Here is an 18,698-nt window from a genome sequence, read left to right as displayed (position 1 = left end):
CGTAACCTTACCTAACGGGGTCGTGTATGGCGTATTTGAAGTGATACAAATTTGAAATTTGCGAATGATGTGGTTGTTCGTCATGTTCGACCAAATAGTTCAAAGACGGAAACGACTTAGTGAGACTTGAGCAAGTCATGATAAACATGACATATAGCAGAAATTTAAAAACAATTATTTAACTTTTTGATGGTTATAATAGCTCAGACATTTTAATAGATGTTTAACTCGTATTAAAAGTCATCGTAAATTTTGAATTCTTGAATTCAGTTGCACTATTTTTATTTTTATTTTTTTATTAAGCACTGCCTGAGAATGACTGCTATTGCAAATTTTTCTTACTAGCTATTTATGTAGTTTAACCTATATAGTATATATATATATATATTATATATATAAACTCATACACAAATCCCTTCTTAGTCCATAAAGATTTCACTGGTATGTGAATTATCATTCATAATAAATTATCATACTAATTATTCACATATAATTAACACCTGTAATGGAGACATGGAGTTGTGCTATCTAAACCGGAAATGTCTAGTGAAAAAATACATTATTAATAATTATGTCTATCCGTAGCTGGTGAAATAGTTTATAAGGATTAAATACATCATCACATGTGTACATTAAATGGTAAATAACAGTAAATGTATGTTCTATTCTTTATACAGCAGATGATTGTAATTTCGTAGCGGAACAGTTAAACTAAAACATAAAATAAAAAATAATTTTATTACTTAAATGATTTTTAATATAGATATTCATTACGTGATGTAATATGTTTTAAAAAATACAATAATTATTTTATTTTAACTACCCGTTCTTATGCACTATCGTAAGTACTATAAAAAAAAAAATAGGTACCTACGTACATAAACGGTAAATTTTTCTTTTATGAAATATTGAAATTGTGATTTACTTTCCAGTGAAGTTGTAAGAAAAATCGTAATTTTAATCAGATTTTTAACAAAACTGCGATGGTATAAATATATTTTTAAGTATAATATTTCAATAGTAATAAATAAATAAATTGCAAAAAAAAAATATTGTGTTCATCATACTCTTAAGTTCTAGGTTTAATTACATTATGATTTGAAATCAAATAATATAAGGAAATAAATGATAAAACATATCACAACAAGTGTAAAATTATATTAAAAGTAGATTTTATTACTAATAATTAGAAACATGTAGGTAGGTACAATCAAAATTATGTTAGCTTATATTAGTTAACAATTAGGTAAATAATATTATAATGTTCATAAAACAATGTGATAAATGCTAAATTAATGCTATTATTATTTATTGCTAAGTAAATATCGATTCGATGTTCTGTAGCCGTATTCGATAGGTATTCTTGATGCCTGCAACAATAAATATACAAATTGATCCATTTTAATCACCATGACATGGTATGACTTTGAGATCGTGGTTCAATATGAACGTGATTACAAAGAGGTATAGACGAAGAAGATAGGAGAAGTTGAAGATAAACGGTTCGCAAGACTAGAGAAAAACAATTAGTATGCAGATTTATATGTTGGTCTGTAGGCTGAGAAAGCTGATGCAGAGTAAGCTGACTTGTAGGCAGCAGAGGCAAAGTTCTTGACGACGGCGTTGAAACCGTTGTAGTCGTCAGCAGTGTATTCAACAGTACGGGTGGAACCGTCGGCTTCCAAAAGGCTGTATCCAATATTATGGTGATGAATAATTTGTATAAGTTTAAGTTTTTATTTTTATGTTATAAATCTGAAATACAATCCGTTAATACCTGTTTAAACAATTAATAAACTAAAATATATTTAACAAAAACTAGATAATTATAATTTTATAATGAATAATACATAAATATAGATGGGAACTGATCATATTTTAAAAAATATAATGTTTTAGAAACATATTTTTGTTTTAAAAAATATATAAATGTTTTGATCACTAACATTTGTTTTTATAAAACTCTATTATTAAAAGATACAATATACAAAGCTGCTTTATTTATTTTCGAATAAACAAACAGCCATGTACATGTTTTATGCGCATACCATAAACGACCCCTAACGAAAAATACAGTTCATTACACTTCCAACTATGAAAACATTACTAATAAAGTGGCCAACATGAGAACTAAATTGTACATCATTTTCCATAGCAATAAGGTGCAAAGGTTTAATCTAGATAGGTATCTGAATTCAAGAACTAGACAGACATAAAATGCATTCGTTAAACTATATATATGTATATATAGTATATACTATATACTGGATACTGGTGTTACCAGTATGATTTAATAACAGTAACAGTAACCATAACTATATACATAATATAATGATATTTTCAAAATGGAATTTGATATAATTTGAATATTTACTCGTATATTATTTTAGCACATTCAAATGATAGTGAAATACTGATAGTACTTCGCGTGTATGCATTTTATTATTTTGACCATGACAAATATATTATATTACTGCATATCAAAAATCAACTACAAATTTGAAAAAGGACATTAATAATAATTCGTACCTATTGGATTATGAATTTGAGTTTTCTATGTCTTAAAGGTTAAATTGTTTATTATTAATACACCAATAAATTGTAAGTAAGATCCTGGTTTTTTTATTTCAATCGTCTGTAACTAATATAATTTTAAAAGCTCCAGTACAGTAGGATGCTTCGACGAAGATGAGGAATTCAATACACTCATAGGGTGACAAAATAAAATACAAACGATTTGTAATATGAATCAAATAATTTATTTATTATTTGATAAATAAATTAACAACTAAACAAATTAAACATGTTCGGGTAATGTGAGAAGGAAAGCTGTTTCTCGCTAATGAGAACTTAGCTCAGTGAAAGGGGTTGTGATGCAGTTGGAATAGTTTTTGGTTGAGAATTAGATGCCTTGTATGGGGCTGGTTCTTAGGATGGTGCAGAGTATGCGGGTGCTGGGTCAATGGCGTAACTGAGGACCCGTAGGCCCCGCGTACGGGGGGGAGGTAATTTGGGGTCTTTGGTTATAGGAGTTGTATTTAAATTATTTGCATAACAATATATTAGGAGCCAATTTTTAACATTTTTACGGGAGGAGGTCCCAAAGTTTCATGTTACGCCAACTTCCTGCGTAAGCTGGCTTGTAAGCTGGGGCCGGGCCACTGTATGGGGCTTTGTATCCTCCTTCGATTTTTTTAACGACTGCGTTAAAACCATTGTTGTCATCGGCTGTATATTCAACGACGCGGGTGGAACCATCGGCTTCCAAAAGGCTGTATGATCCTTTGACGTTGCCGTTGCCATCGCTTGATTCGGATTGGCTCTTGACGTCGTATGTGGTTGGGTCGTTTACGTTGTATTGGAAGCTGTATGGAATTGGTGCGTACTTGGGCTCCAAAACGTAAGCTCTGGGTGCTGCATATTGGGCGAACGCGAGAGACCCGCAGGCGACAATGATGAGTACCTGAAAATAAAAACGAAATAAAAATTAAAGTTTCAAATACATAAGTATAATTTTATTGGGTTGATATTATATTTTCTAGAACATAACCTTATACCTTAGTTATCATTTTATTTCTGTCGTTATACGGTAGTTAAATAATATTGTGTTTGTTCTTTCGGCGACAAATACAACAAGGTGACTGATAAATTTGTTACCTGTTGTTACAGTATTTAAATCAAAAGATGTCGGTGTGATGATACTTTTTACCCATTCCATGTATGGGAACTGGTTATAGTTTAATTTAGTTATATATTTGTTTCTGTAAAAGAAGTCATCCACGTAGAGACATTTTACTGTTTACATTACGTTTGAATTAATTATTTATTGTGAAATGGATATATAAATTATGAATCGAGTGAAAGGCACAAATAGTTAAAAATATGTAGCTTGTGTAAATTTATTTGTATTACATAAAGTTATTACGTTCAAATGCTGTGAATTATTATGATTATTAAAATTAAAATTTAGCTGATTTGGCCGCTTTTTGATATGTTTAATAAAAAGTTATTAATTAATTTAAAGTATTGAATATATTATGTAAAATATGTAGTATGATTTTTTTGAAACTGATCTTAAACCATTCAAATATATTTAAGTAATTACTGTTGTTTGTCAATAATTTGAATTTATCAATAATAGTTCAAACTTAAACAATTAAAAAATATACCTATTTGTAAGTATTAGATGAAGACATTTTCATATTACATATTATTTTCAAATAAAATTACTTTATTAATATACATAACATATCATGTATAATTCAATTACTACTTATTTAAAATAAAATAAAAAGTGAGGCAACAATGATTTCAGTACAATTTGGAGTATATTAATTATAAATATGTATCCTGATTGCTAACTTAAATGTAACAAGGAGTGTTATAATTCCCGAGGACAAAATATTCATAAGAATATTATTTAATACGACAAACTTATTTTTATATTGTATGTTATTTACTTTTAAGATAATATAAAGTATTTAAGATTATTATATTAATAATTACGAGTATCTCGATTTGTAATAAAATATTTTAACTTAAAATTAAAAAATACTTAACAATCAACAATAAATTAGATCGCTAATAAATTCAAAAATATGACAGTGATAAAGTATTTATTTAAAATATAAAGTATACATTAATGTCTTATAGTCTAAACTTAGGTACTTACCTTAAATCTAAATTTTATGTTAAGTTAGTTTCCTACGCTATTTAATCAAAACTAATTTTATATTAAATAATAAGCATTATTGTTACAAACTTAATAGTAAACATTATGTCCCACAAGAGTTAACAAAGTTTAAGTTAGTGGCGGGATTATGTAGATTATATATTAATCTTGACATATTTAATATTTTTCAAACAACTTAATAATTGTCATTGTATTGTTTAAAAAATTAAAATATAGTAATTCAATGATTTGAATCATAATAATTCTTTTAAAATTCACTAACTAGCAAATATGTATTATAATTTAATTATAAAAGCACTAAATAAAACTAAATAAACCTAACTGTTGATATTGTTTACCTTCCCGAATGGCATATTATACGACAATAATAATACTCTCAAATTCTTCATTATTTATTAATCAAATATAATGTATCAGCATAACTAAATTAATTTTACAAATAACTGGAAAATTATAGAAAATCGAGTTATCGTTAATTATGTCTCTTATTTGATACATAAATATATTTAAGATAAGTTAGCTTAACCACCTATAAATTTAAACCTATTCATACGATCTCTCATATCCAACAAAAGTGTATAAAATTTATTGTTAAATTTAATTTAATAATAAAATGAAAAAACAAGTATATAGCGACCTACAAGTTTAGATTTGAATACTTTCTTTTAATACAATGTAAACGTGCATGATGATTACGTTTTCAATAAATTTAAAATATACTTAAAAGATATAAAATTAATGTATAAAAAATAATAGTTTGTAATAAGTAACATCGCAGACATCTCATCTTTAACCGGTTCTTGTCCAATGCGACACAATTAATGGGGCACGTGTGCCAAATATTAAATAATATTGGAAGGGATCGTGCGACAAATTTTTAGCATAAATACTGTGTCTGCAATCTCTATATTCATCAGTTTATTTTTGTACACAATCAGTAAATAATTTGATTAAACAGTCAAAAATCTATAAAATGGCCGCTAAGGTAAGTCATATTTATCGTTATTTACTTAATCATTAAATTATACTCTTAATGTAAATATTTGAAATTTTGAAATTTTTCTCAATAGTTGATCATCTTTACCGTTTGCGTGGCCTCTGCCCTCGCTCAATATGTCCCCGCTTACAGACCAGTGTACTCGGTGCCCGCTTACTCGGCCCCAAGAGCTTATACCCCTGAGCCTGCATACGCTCCAGCTCCATACAACTTCGAATACAACGTAAACGACCCAACCACATACGACGTCAAGAGCCAATCCGAATCAAGCGACGGCAACGGCAACGTCAAAGGATCATACAGCCTTTTGGAAGCCGATGGTTCCACCCGCGTCGTTGAATATACAGCCGATGACAACAATGGTTTTAACGCAGTTGTCAAGAAAATCGAAGGAGGATACAAGGCTCCATACAGCGGCCCAGCTCCAGCCTACAAATCCATCCCAGCCTACAAGCCAGCTTATGCAGGAAGTTGGCGTAACATGAAACTTTGGGACCTCCTTCCGTAAAAATAAAAAAAATTATGCGCCCCTAATATATTGTTATAATAAATACTAATTCTCAACCAAAAACCACTCCAACTGTCAATACACCTACAAGGCTGCTTACCCAGTATCGGCTTACAAACCAGTCTCATACAAGCCATACTAACATCTTTGATATGAACCACAACACTAAATTGTTATGCTAACAGTCATGAAATCTTCATATGCATATTTATCATACGACAATTTCATCATTGTATTTATTTTGTAAATAAATAGTAAAACAAAATAACAATTAGTTGATTTTTTATTTTTATGAAGGTATATAATACATATCATCATTATATCTATCCATACATATATCTATAAATAGATTTCTGTATCATTAAATATACAGAAACTTCTACAGATGTGTGCTCGGATATATTTTGATAATTCACTTAAATGAAAATACCTCTACGTTCTTAACTAGGCTTAAACAACAACTGCAATTTATTTTGTGAAAGATTTTAATTTTTATCAAATTATAATAATATGTTTTACATTAGACTTGATCTTATAGAATTATTTCATGTAAAACGTTTACATATGAATAGTGCAATCAAGTAAAACTACAAATATCAAACAATATTAGCAAATTGGTAATTACTTGTACTTTAAATAAATAGAATTTCATATTAGAAAACTATACATTTAAATATAGTTTTTTAATTACTTATTGGTTGTAATTAACAATACATTTAAAGAACTGTTAATTAAAACTGACTAAGTTATATTATTTTATTATAATAATTTATCTATGCTTTAGTTACTGAATATTGATTATGCTTAAAATTATATTTTTTAAGTATGGTTTATTGACTTAGATAGTTTAAAAATTGAAAATAAAATTACAATTCTGATATAGTTTTTAACTTTATAAATAATTCAGTTTTATTTTATTGGTTTTATTTTGAAATATTTTCAAAAAAAAAAAAATCACATACTTGCTCAAAATATTACCAGTATTGTTTAAATAGGTATGTAATAATAACCTACCTACAAGTACAATTATTACATTATTTGACTGATAAACTTATAGGTATAAGTACTAGCTATTTTGTTTCTTAGTAGTTTTTCTAATAAAATAAATTGTTTTTGTTAGGTACAATTAAAATTGATACTAAGAGTTAATAAAATATTTTAGGAATTAGTATGAACAACTTAATAAAATAAACAGACAAATTTATTTATTTTTCATAAAATAATTTTTTTCTTATTTTCATAATAATATTAATCATCTATTATTACTTATAATTTATTTATTTTTGATTATATTAAGTATGTATTTTTAAGACTATTACATGAATTTTATTTATTTATAAACAATATTGACAATAAATATACGATTTAGTTAATTTAATGGAGTTTAACAGAAAACCGTTTCTACAATTACAATAAAAACACGCACTTCTGAAGTAAAAGATTCGCTGCTCCATTGATTCGTCAAAATAAATTCGATAACTTGTTTTAAATGTTATTCAATGATCTTCAATATATATATATATATTTAAATTTAAATTCAAATAATGTTTAACCTATTAATTTTTTATTTGTGATTTTGTATATTTGTATTTTTTTTTTTTTTTTACTATAAATATCCCACGTTATACTATAAAATATAAAATTGTTATAGCTCTATGAAAATTGGGTTTCAATCATTATACTGGATTTTAGATATCACATATAAGTAACATGCAAGTAAAGGTAAAAGGATAGACATTTAACTATTACTAAAATATCTTTAAAAATTATTTTATATCTCTAATTTTTATTTACAATTATTACACATAAATGTATGATACATTAAAAAAAATCTAAATGAATTTCGTGAATAGACGGTTCACAAGTCACGCATTTTATTTAAAAATACTTACATTACCAATATAGCTTATAATAACGGTTAGTGATAAGTATTTTATAACACCACTGGAAGTATTAAAGCCGATTACACAATTAAATTAATTATAACTCAATATTGTTAATATAACAGAAAATCGTTATGAATTAATTAGTATATTATATACAATTACTGAACCTGTACAAAGCATAGGTTGTACGATATTGATCATATATAATTGTAAGAAATAACACAATTACTTTGTTTATTTTGATTCATTATTTATTTATAAAATAAATACAACGATGACATAAATAGTTGGTGAATAATGAACATTTCATAACAGTGGTATGAAATATGAAAGGTAAAGAAGAGATTTGGTGCACATGATAAAATAAATTATTAGTATGCTGGTTTGTATGCTGGCTTGTAGGCCGGTGCGGAGTAGGCTGGTGCTGGGTAAGCTGGTGCTGGGTAAGCTGGGGCAGCGTAGGCTGGTGCGGAGTAAGCTGGCTTGTAGGCAGCTGGGGCGGAGTTCTTGACGACGGCGTTGAAACCGTTGTAGTCATCAGCGGTGTATTCGACAGTACGGGTGGAACCGTCGGCTTCCAAAAGGCTGTAGGATCCTTTGACGTAACCGTTGCCGTCGGCGTATTCAGATTGGCTCTTGACGTCGTAGGTGTGTGGGTCGTTTACGCTGTATTCGAAGCTGTATGGGGCTGGGGCGTATGCGGGCTCTGGGGGGTAAGCCTTTGGTGCTGAGTAAGCTGGCGCTGAGTACGCTGGCTTGTAAGCTGGGGCAGAGTATTGAGCAAGGGCGGTAGCCACGCAAGCGGCGAGGATGATGAACTGTAAAAACACGTTTAAAAAGTTTAAAAAAAAATTGATTTTATAACGAAGTGGCTCATAAATTAAACATTGATCCGTTTAAAAAAGCAAACGCTTTAAAATATAAAAATACGATAATCTTAACTTACCTTAGCGGCCATTTTAGTTGATTTTTTTGTTGTTTTGTCAAAGTATTGAATGACTGTGTACAGCAATGAACTGGTGATTATGGAGACCAAAGCCATGGTATTTAAGCTAAAAATGTGTCTTCTCATCCCTTCCAGTCGTACACAGTAAACAATGTTCTCTTGGACAGTCACTGTATCGCGTCGTACAAGAACCGGTTGAGGCGGAGACGCCTGTGCAGTACATATTGCATTTTCATCATATTTAATTTAAATCAGTGAAATATGGTTCAAGTTCGATAAAAAAAATCAATTTTTTTTATGTTAGCGATCTATTTAAAATAAATAAATTGATACCTGTAACCTATATTTTTAAATTATATAATATTGTTAACGTCACCAAACTCTGTTTGCCAGTAATCTTTTATCACATTTACGTGTAATGATTTGTATATATTATTATGTCGTTTAATGATAGTTATAACCAAAAGCAATCTTTTATGTTTTCATTTTATAAGTAATTAAAAAAAAAATTGAATGATCATCAACTTGCGATTTGATTAAATTAAAAAATGAGTTTGGAAAAGCGCGCCGCTTATACACTAGTTTAGCAACATTGGAGTGCTAGATTACTACCAACCTTCGTACACCTATTATATACTGTCCACTAAACTATTTAACCTTAAACATATTTTTTTATTCATTATAACTTAAGAATTATACCGATATTTCAATACAATTATACTAATTCTAACTGCCCTATGCATAAAATAATGAAACAGTTAAATTTTAATTTTAAGATCTCATCCACTTTTCCAATACTTGTAAATAATCGATGTATAGCACTTTTAATTATTCAGGAATTCTATTAATATTAACTTTGAAAAAAAAGTCATAAAAAAAAATAATTGTTAGATTATATTAAAATGATAAGTATCGACTTATAAATCTCGTATCATATATATCACTATTTAAATCAATATATACTTTTACGATTATTGATACACTAAGTATCAACTACTCCCATAGATCATTTTTCAATCATTTAGTTTTTTAATACTATTTGAGGAATCATACGTTTCATATTACAAACAATCAGTTTGTAATATACTTCTTTAAAAACGCTACCCTTATATGTATTGCCCCTGTTTTATAAACATACAGCATAGACAATTTAAGTTTGGTGGAATCAATTGAGTGTTGTTAACTTTTATATTAAAGTAAATTGATCGGCTATTATTAAAGTCAAGGTTAAAAATATAATCTATGCTTAAACGTTGGATTTTTTTGATATTTTAACTATTAAATCTTAAATAATCATTTTGATTTGTAATATTTACAATACCTATGCATAACCTTGTTAAAAACTAAAATATCTAAAAAAAAGCCATAGATTAGGTTCTTACCTTTACTTTGATAACAGATAATTTTACTCTAGTACTAAAGTTAACAACACATAATTAATTTAACTGATCACAAGTTTTCTATATTGTGAGTTTTTAAAACAGCAAAAACGCATACCATATATAAAAAATATATATTTTTAAATCTCAAAATAGCAATTTATTGCACTGAAAAAAAAAACGTACCGAATGTTCTTACATTTGCAAATAAATAAAAATATATTTACTTATTGGATCTATATTATGTGTTATGATTTGTTTATTATTTAAATAAATGTGTAATGGTTGTTAAAAAAATCTTAATAATACATAAGTAAAATAGTCCATATTGGTTGTTAGATATACCAATTTTTAGCTTCGATACTAACTACAGTTATGTGTTGTAACTTTTAAATGATAAAATTACTGTATTACCATCATTGCGTTGTATAAATTATTTATAAAGGTTTTAATTTTTATAAAAACATACAACAATATTATAGTTTTTTAGTGCACAATGCACATATTAATATTCAGGTGAAATTGTAAAATAATTTTAAGTTGTTTGAATTAAGAAGCTAAAATACATTTAAAACAATCCTATGATATATTTAATAGAAGTAATAATATTATTTATTATATCAACCCATATTTGGTAGTTTTTGAGAGTTTTTATTACACTAGGTAAGAAAATATAAAAAGAATGGTTTCAAATGTAAGTTTTAATAATTTTTTTTTTATAATATAAGGTAACTATATTTTAAATCTGAGTATTATTTTGAAATTTCATAATAATATCAAACAAAATAATTGTTTCATACCGTCCAAAGATTAGAATTACCATGTATTATGGTAAACAATTCACTTTTTATCCTTAACAGCTAATGTGTTTTAATAAACATTCAGTAAAGTAAAGTTATATATATATAATATATATATAAATATATTCTTTAATTTATATATCAATCAAAATACTTATTGGTTATAATATTAAGGTTTATATTATATTATATTTTATTTTTTTTTATGTTAGCAAATATTCAGCTATTGGCACTATTTAGTGTTTACTTAATGATTATATTGAGTTTAGGATAAGACGTATGTGATGCTAAAATATAAAGATAGTCATCCTAGAATTAGCAACGTAAAAAAAAACTTATAAATTGAAAAACATTTCATTAAGATATTGAAAAAAAACCATTTTTCATTAAATAATCTACATATCAATAATATTTTTTAATAGAAAGTAGGTACAACTAGTAAGCTTATGCAAGTAATTTAATAAGCACTTTTCTCTCAAATGCTTTATCAATAAGTCTCTATCAGAATATCTAATATTTATGACAAATGGTCTATAACACTATGAGATACTTCCTGTAACTGATTTATAGCATAAATATGTTTTTAGATAATTATTTTGATATATTATTAATTTTTCTTCAATAGTAAAATGCAAAATAATTTAATAAACAATTAAAAAATTGTGAAGTATGAAGGTAATTTGTTTTATAAAAATAAAATAAAACAAATGTATTATGAAAGCTGCTACCAAATCTGAGCACTAAATAATATAACTAACATATTATAAGTATATTATATATAGAATGAATTGCTAAGAATAAGTTTATATTATAATATTATTCAACTCTTATAGAATTGTTATAACTACACACGAAGATTTGAATGAACAATACAATTTTTATTGTAATACGCAAACCAAAAAGTTTTTTAATACATTTAATAATTTGCCAACACAATCACTATACTGTTTTCACGTGTCAATTACTCTAGTATATATATTTTTTCAACATTTTTATTTACTAGCTCTCTTGGCAACTGTCTTTTCAGATGCAACGATAATCGATTAATAGGTTTTTTTGCTAAGATAAACGTGGTTCACAAATAAAAAATTTAACCATTGAAACCTTATCATTACTGAAGCTATACAAAGCATAGGTTGTACGATATTAATCATATATAATTGTAAGAAATAACACAATTACTTTGTTTATTTTGATTCATTATTTATTTATAAAATAAATACAACGATGACATAAATAGTTGGTGAATAATGAACATCTCATAACAGTGGTATGAAATATGAAAGGTAAAGAAGAGATTTGGTGCACATGATAAAATAAATTATTAGTATGCTGGTTTGTATGCTGGCTTGTAGGCCGGTGCGGAGTAGGCTGGTGCTGGGTAAGCTGGTGCTGGGTAAGCTGGGGCAGCGTAGGCTGGTGCGGAGTAAGCTGGCTTGTAGGCAGCTGGGGCGGAGTTCTTGACGACGGCGTTGAAACCGTTGTAGTCGTCAGCGGTGTATTCGACAGTGCGGGTGGAACCGTCGGCTTCCAAAAGGCTGTAGGATCCTTTGACGTAACCGTTGCCGTCGGCGTATTCAGATTGGCTCTTGACGTCGTAGGTGTGTGGGTCGTTTACGCTGTATTCGAAGCTGTATGGGGCTGGGGCGTATGCGGGCTCTGGGGCGTAAGCCTTTGGTGCTGAGTAAGCGGGCGCTGAGTACGCTGGCTTGTAAGCTGGGGCAGAGTATTGAGCAAGGGCGGTAGCCACGCAAGCGGCGAGGATGATGAACTGTAAAAAAACGTTTAAAAAGATTAAAAAAAATTCATTTTATACCGAAGTGGCTCATAAATTAAACATTGATTCGTTTAAAAAAAGCAAACGCTTTAAAATATAAAAATACGATAATCTTAACTTACCTTAGCGGCCATTTTAGTTGATTTTTTTGTTGTTTTGTCAAAGTATTGAATGACTGTGTACAGAAATGAACTGGTGATTATGGAGACCAAAGACATGGTATTTAAGCTAAAAATGTGTCTCCTAATCCCTTCCAATGTTGTGTGGTGAATAATATCCCACCTGCAGTATTGCAGTGTAACGTCGAGCAAGAACCGGTCAGGGCGTAGACGCCCGTGAAGTACATTTCATTTTTTTATACACATAGATTATGTTCGACAAGTGTAAATATGGTTCAAGTTCATCAAAAATATTTTATATGTATTTCGTTCACGTTCACGCTCTATTTAAAATGTATTTGTTGAAGCGGTTGTAAAATTATGAACCCACTCATCTCAAATACAAAAATTACTTAATTTCGTTTTATTTTAAAATAAATTTATTTATAAGATTTATAATTTATCAGTATAAATGGGAAATCTAAAAAATTGGAGAAGTCAATGATCCTATATTTTTAAAAATATTTTAGATAAGTATAATAGAATATGTTAAGTCATGTTTGGATAAGACAAAACTTTTTGAAGTGAAACTTCTTTTCGAGGGTGGTCTTAAACATTATTGATTGTGTTAGATTTTTCGAATCACGAAATTGAAATAGGATAAACTTTGCTATAGAAGCAGTTCATTTTGAACTTAACTAACCACCTCAGGATATGAGGGTCTTATTAAGTTGATACATTTATATCAAAAATTAGTTTATTGTTACTCAATAGAAATATCATGAATGTGTCAACATTTTCGACACTTTTATAATTTTAATTTATCAATTTGTTTATGTTACACGTACATACCTTTCATACTTTTTTAAAAGCATAATACAAATTATTATTATTTTACTTTTCTATACATTTTTAAAGAAAAAAAAATAACATAATGATTGTGAATAGGTTAGTGAATCACTTAGTTTTTAAGAGTTTACTAGGTTTCTGTTTTGAAAATAAAATATGTGATAAGTCATTTAAATACCTTAATAAGAATACTAAAATGTATGTGTATATTGTATAGATGCATTAAAACACTTTTTTTTTTGAAAAATATATTTATATTTATTTATAATGCCATTGAATATTAATACTAATAAATATTATTTTAATAATAGCATAATATTGTACTATTATATAAATATAAAATATTTAAATACCTAAAATACCCAACCTACTGTCTGGTCTTCTGACATTTATTTATAATAATTTTAACTAGGTACATAATATTTATTAATTAAGTTTATGAACAACTTAAGTTTTACTATCAAGTAAAAAAAAAAAAAAAAAATGTTTTTTTTGTTTAGTTATGACATTTGTATACTATCATTATTTCTATGTTGAATATTTGAATTTTCAACTGAGTTCAATTATTATTATTTATATTTATTTTATTATTGTCGTGATGAGACATTAAACAGTTAAATATTTTATCAATTTATCATAGTATTAATTTTAAATGTGCACTTGTATAACATTATGTATTATATTGCGTATTTTATATTGGGTTCATTAAAACGATAGTAAACAAAATTGATATGTTTTAAAAAATTTTAATTAATTAGGTTATTATATTAAAATAAGACTTGGTACTATTATAGAGTAAGTATTTTTAGAGAATCATCTTCATTTACTATTTATATTCAGCCTTGTAAGGTCAGATGTAAGTTATTTATTTATTGTTCTGATTTATTAAGTAAAATTGGTGTTTGTACTTATAATTATTCAATTAGAAATTTTTGTTTATTTTTTGTACTTTTTTATGGAAAAATATTTTGTACCAATTCATTTTTTCCAGACCTTTATCATTTTGTAATTCAATTTGTTATGAAGTCGATTTATTTTTCATTTTCCGCAAAACTTTCAAAACAAAAGCTTAATATCTATTATCTAATTAAACTTATTTTTATACATTATGTGTGAATTCTTATAATTATTTCACCTTTCAAACTAATAAATAAATTAATTAATTCTTTTGTATATGCATGGTTACTATAGATTATTATGTATTATAACTTTTGTATAGGGTTTGTCCAGTTAAACCTAATAATAAAAAATTGTGAGTTATTAAACTGAGATGTAAGTCAGTAAAATAAATATCAAACGACAAAATATATTTTGTTACTAGAACTGATTAAATAATAAATTCAAAAATATTGTATTCAATTAAAATACAAAATGCACTTAAATGAAAAAAAATAGTAACTTAAATCCACAAATCGTTAAAAGTTGAAGACTTAAACTATAAAGCACAACTGGTAGATTGTATCTTTTTGAAATTTTCTGGTTATACAAGTATAATTCATTTTGCACTTGTTAGCTTATTAATCCCTTTTTCAAGCGTGCCCACGATAACTGTCAAGATAATTTTTTCATATCATTAACTAAATCATTTGAAAAGTGAAAAATACGATAAAGTATCGTTTAAATGAAAATATTCAGTAGGTGGATACTGTTTTGTATTATTATGGAAAATAATGTAAATAATATGTAAATATAAAAACATACAAGTAATAGTTGTTGATTTAATCACAGTATACCAAAGGGACTCAACCTTTGTGTATATGTGAACCTTTCTGCATATGTGACATAAGATATTTACCCAATTTGCTATAGCCCTTTCTATAAATTTTGGTTAAATTCAATTTTTTTTGCAGAAATTATAGATTTGTACACTGTCACTAATGACTATTTCCAATATGTTCATAGCATATGTATCAACTATTTATAATATACTGTACATATATCGTTTATTAACCAATTTTAAACACAAATAAATTTCATTGTATTTATAAGTATATTATTATAATATTATCAATAATCTTTCTTTGAACTGAATTCTGAGTTGAAATAGTATCATAAAAAATAGTACTGGCTACAAAAAAAAAAAAAAAAAAAAATATAAAAATTTAACAATTTAAAACTGTGTATTGCATTATAATTTTTCATTCATACTCAAAATTTTTATTATATTACGTATACTTTTTTATAAAGTTTTTTGGACTGTTATGATATATAAATTTAAATGTAAAAAAAATATCAGCGCTAACTATTGATTTTTTTGAGAAAGTCATCAATACTATAGTGAATCTTTAAATTTGAATTCAATAATAAATTAGTTCATACAAAAAACTACTCTGAGTAGAGATACAAAGTTAGCTTTTTATTATTATTTTTTTTCTGTAAAATAAGATATTTAAATGTTAATAATGTATTTTTAATATTTTTAAAATTCAATAAAAGCATCATAATATGATGAATCTTATATTTAAAGTTTTTACCTAACCTTAAAATTAAAAATTTTATAAATTTTACTAAAGTATGAATTTAAAATTGTTATAATTTAGTCAAAGTATAAACTTTTTATTTATAACAAATAATGATAACATATTTTTGACATTTTTATTTGCTGTTAAATTATCTTATAAATAACTTGGAATGTTTATTAAGAAAATAATTATTAACATAAATCCAAATAACTAGAAAATTAAAAAATTTCAAATGTTTATAAATATTTAAATAACTGGAAACATTTCCAAGTATTTATGTAATTCATTTTACCAAAAAAAAATTTATATATATAATACACAAAATTGATTTTGTAAAAACTTATTAATCGAATGTGTAAATATTCTTATTTTTCCATTGTATAGTTTGTTAATCTCTAAAAGTACTAAAAACTAGATTCATATAAAAAATTATTATCAAATACCATTATAAAATCATTTTTTAATATTATAATATTTATACTATAATCCTGTGTTAATAATAATAATAGTTTTGTAATAACTTTTTTTGAACTAAAATATTATGTTGTAATAATATATGCACTTAATTAGTATGGCTACTGGACACCAATAAATTATATAGTGTGTAACACTATATTCTTATTCAATGAAAATAAATATAAGTAGGAGAATTGGTATGTACGTAAACGTAATTGTAAAGGTTCAGATGAAAAAAAAAATGTTCGATACAATTGAATTTACTATTTATTTACAAAAATAAATACTAGGATGACAAAAAGATGGTTTGTGAACAGGTAACGAAGTTATTATTATGAATATGACAGTGGTTTATTGATGGTAGTCATAAACAGCGGCGTAGCTTAAAAATGGATTGAGACTTTTTAATATGTCTTGTATGGGGCTGGTTTGTAGGCTGGTGCAGAGTATGCGGGTGCTGAGTAAGCTGGTGCAGCGTATGTGGGTGCAGAATAAGCTGGCTTGTAGGCCGGTGCACTGTATGGGGCCTTGTAACCTCCATTGATTTTCTTAACTTCAGCGTTGAAACCGTAGGAGTCAGCGGTGTAGTCGACGACGCGGGTGGAACCGTCGGCTTCCAAAAGGCTGTAAGTTCCTTTAACGTTGCCGTATCCGTCGCTGTATTCGGATTGGCTGTGCACGTCGTAGGTGTGTGGGTCGTTTACGCTGTATTCAAAGTTATACGGGGTGGGTGGGTATGTGGGTTCTGGAGCGTAAGCCTTTGGTGCTGAGTAAGCGGGCGCTGAGTACGCTGGCTTGTAAGCTGGAGCGGAGTATTGAGCGAGAGCGGAAGCCACACATGCGGCGAATATGATCATCTATAAAATGTTGGAATGAATTAATAGAATAAAAAAAAATATATATATATATATAATATATATTATATTTTTAAAACTCTTAAACTATGTGTATAATAGACATATTATCATTATAGTCGTAGTTTTATTTTTCATATTTTACAATATCATCAAACAAAATATAAATACCTTGGCGGCCATTTTATTTGATTTTTTTGAGTTGTTCTGTTTTTGATGGGTGTTCCTGTTGTTTTAAACTGATTGGTGTTCACTATTGATTCTCCGTATTTATGTTGAACGGTTGTTTCAATTTCATCCCTTCCAACACATTTGATTGTCACATATGGTAGTGATTACTGATTATAAATGCACTAAAACCGGTCATCGGTCATATAATATATAATATAGTATAATATATATTTATTTTGTATGTGTTCATTGCTTAAGTGGTTACCGCCCCTTTACTAAACTATCCTTTCATACGAAAAGTAGATCAAAATTATTAATATGATATAATAATATATTACTAGTAAATTAATTTTTTTTCAAATTGAGCTAAATTAAAAGTATAAATCTAATTTTTTATAATTGTATTTTCATCACAATTACTTGCAATATATGTTTACTTTGTAAGTTATAATTTTTTGTTGATGTGTAAATATTGTCATATTACATTTTTATTTATTAAAATTTCAAGTTTTAACTAATATTAAAATAAATATGATCATTACAACTCTATTGTAAAATAGAATGTATTGATACAATTTTTATAAATAATATATAAACTCAACTGTATTAACTGTATTAGCTTTATATTCAATTTGATGTCCATACAACAGGTATTATTAATGTATTTGTACAAAATGTATATTTTGAAAAGTCAATTTGTTTATCATCAATTCATCAATAATAACGAAAAATCCTAGTATTTTCAAATGCATTTCATTTCATTTAATTATAAATTTAAGTATACCAATCGAGTAAGTTAACAGAAAATACTCATTTCTTCGA

At 26.9% G+C, this 18,698-nt stretch overlaps 6 protein-coding genes across 13 annotated transcripts in view; 2 read left to right on the top strand and 4 right to left on the bottom strand.

Moving 5' to 3' along the window:
- Positions 1–18,698, top strand: part of LOC114129135 (Kv channel-interacting protein 1-like) — a 390,998-nt gene that overhangs the window by 62,578 nt on the left and 309,722 nt on the right. The gene's annotated exons all lie outside the window — the stretch shown is intronic.
- The window catches only part of LOC114126117 (cuticle protein 7-like), a 63,649-nt gene that overhangs the window by 28,604 nt on the left and 16,347 nt on the right, over positions 1–18,698 (bottom strand). The window contains exon 1 of one of the 4 annotated variants that reach the window (XM_050200796.1): positions 9,031–9,141. The exons of the other annotated variants lie outside the window; for them this stretch is intronic. Within the exon in view, the coding sequence (XP_050056753.1) occupies positions 9,031–9,126 (96 nt within the window). The 5' untranslated portion in view covers positions 9,127–9,141. Of the gene's footprint in view, positions 1–9,030; positions 9,142–18,698 lie in introns of those variants that run through there. 4 annotated transcript variants of the gene reach the window in all.
- Positions 2,737–3,714, bottom strand: LOC114126129 (cuticle protein 8-like). The gene is made up of 2 exons (XM_027990012.2): positions 3,558–3,714; positions 2,737–3,463 (listed from the first exon to the last, which is right to left on the bottom strand). Exons 1-2 carry the CDS (start codon positions 3,567–3,569, stop codon positions 3,086–3,088), a joined length of 390 nt encoding a protein of 129 aa, XP_027845813.2. The 5' UTR covers positions 3,570–3,714; the 3' UTR covers positions 2,737–3,085.
- Positions 5,558–6,469, top strand: LOC114126122 (cuticle protein 7-like). The gene is made up of 2 exons (XM_027990004.2): positions 5,558–5,678; positions 5,764–6,469. The coding sequence occupies exons 1-2, from the start codon at positions 5,667–5,669 to the stop codon at positions 6,196–6,198; spliced, it is 447 nt and encodes a 148-aa protein (XP_027845805.2). The 5' UTR covers positions 5,558–5,666; the 3' UTR covers positions 6,199–6,469.
- Positions 8,314–13,263, bottom strand: LOC114126108 (cuticle protein 7-like). Of its 2 annotated transcripts, none has more exons than XM_050200835.1 (2): positions 13,109–13,262; positions 8,314–8,902 (listed from the first exon to the last, which is right to left on the bottom strand). In XM_050200835.1, the coding sequence occupies exons 1-2, from the start codon at positions 13,202–13,204 to the stop codon at positions 8,456–8,458; spliced, it is 543 nt and encodes a 180-aa protein (XP_050056792.1). In that variant the 5' UTR covers positions 13,205–13,262; the 3' UTR covers positions 8,314–8,455. The 2 variants fall into 2 exon arrangements, with proteins under 2 accessions (XP_050056792.1, XP_050056786.1); XM_050200829.1 differs by lacking the exon at positions 8,314–8,902 and adding an exon at positions 12,392–12,980 and having other exon boundaries at positions 13,109–13,263.
- On the bottom strand, positions 17,101–18,042 carry LOC114126120 (cuticle protein 7-like). The gene is made up of 2 exons (XM_027990003.2): positions 17,877–18,042; positions 17,101–17,708 (listed from the first exon to the last, which is right to left on the bottom strand). Exons 1-2 carry the CDS (start codon positions 17,886–17,888, stop codon positions 17,256–17,258), a joined length of 465 nt encoding a protein of 154 aa, XP_027845804.2. The 5' UTR covers positions 17,889–18,042; the 3' UTR covers positions 17,101–17,255.

The sequence above is a fragment of the Aphis gossypii genome, chromosome 1, assembly GCF_020184175.1.
Source record: "Aphis gossypii isolate Hap1 chromosome 1, ASM2018417v2, whole genome shotgun sequence".
Lineage (NCBI taxonomy): Eukaryota > Metazoa > Arthropoda > Insecta > Hemiptera > Aphididae > Aphis > Aphis gossypii.
Note: the sequence above shows the minus strand (reverse complement) of the source record. Positions and strands in the feature narration are given on the sequence as shown.

Bases quoted from the DNA above. Each gene is read 5' to 3' on its own strand.
- LOC114126108 (XM_050200829.1), bottom strand. From the start codon at position 13,204: ATGTCTTTGGTCTCCATAATCACCAGTTCATTTCTGTACACAGTCATT. The intron at 12,981-13,108 runs GTAAGTTAAGAT...GTTTTTTTACAG, and splicing joins CAACTAAAATGGCCGCTAAG to TTCATCATCCTCGCCGCTTG.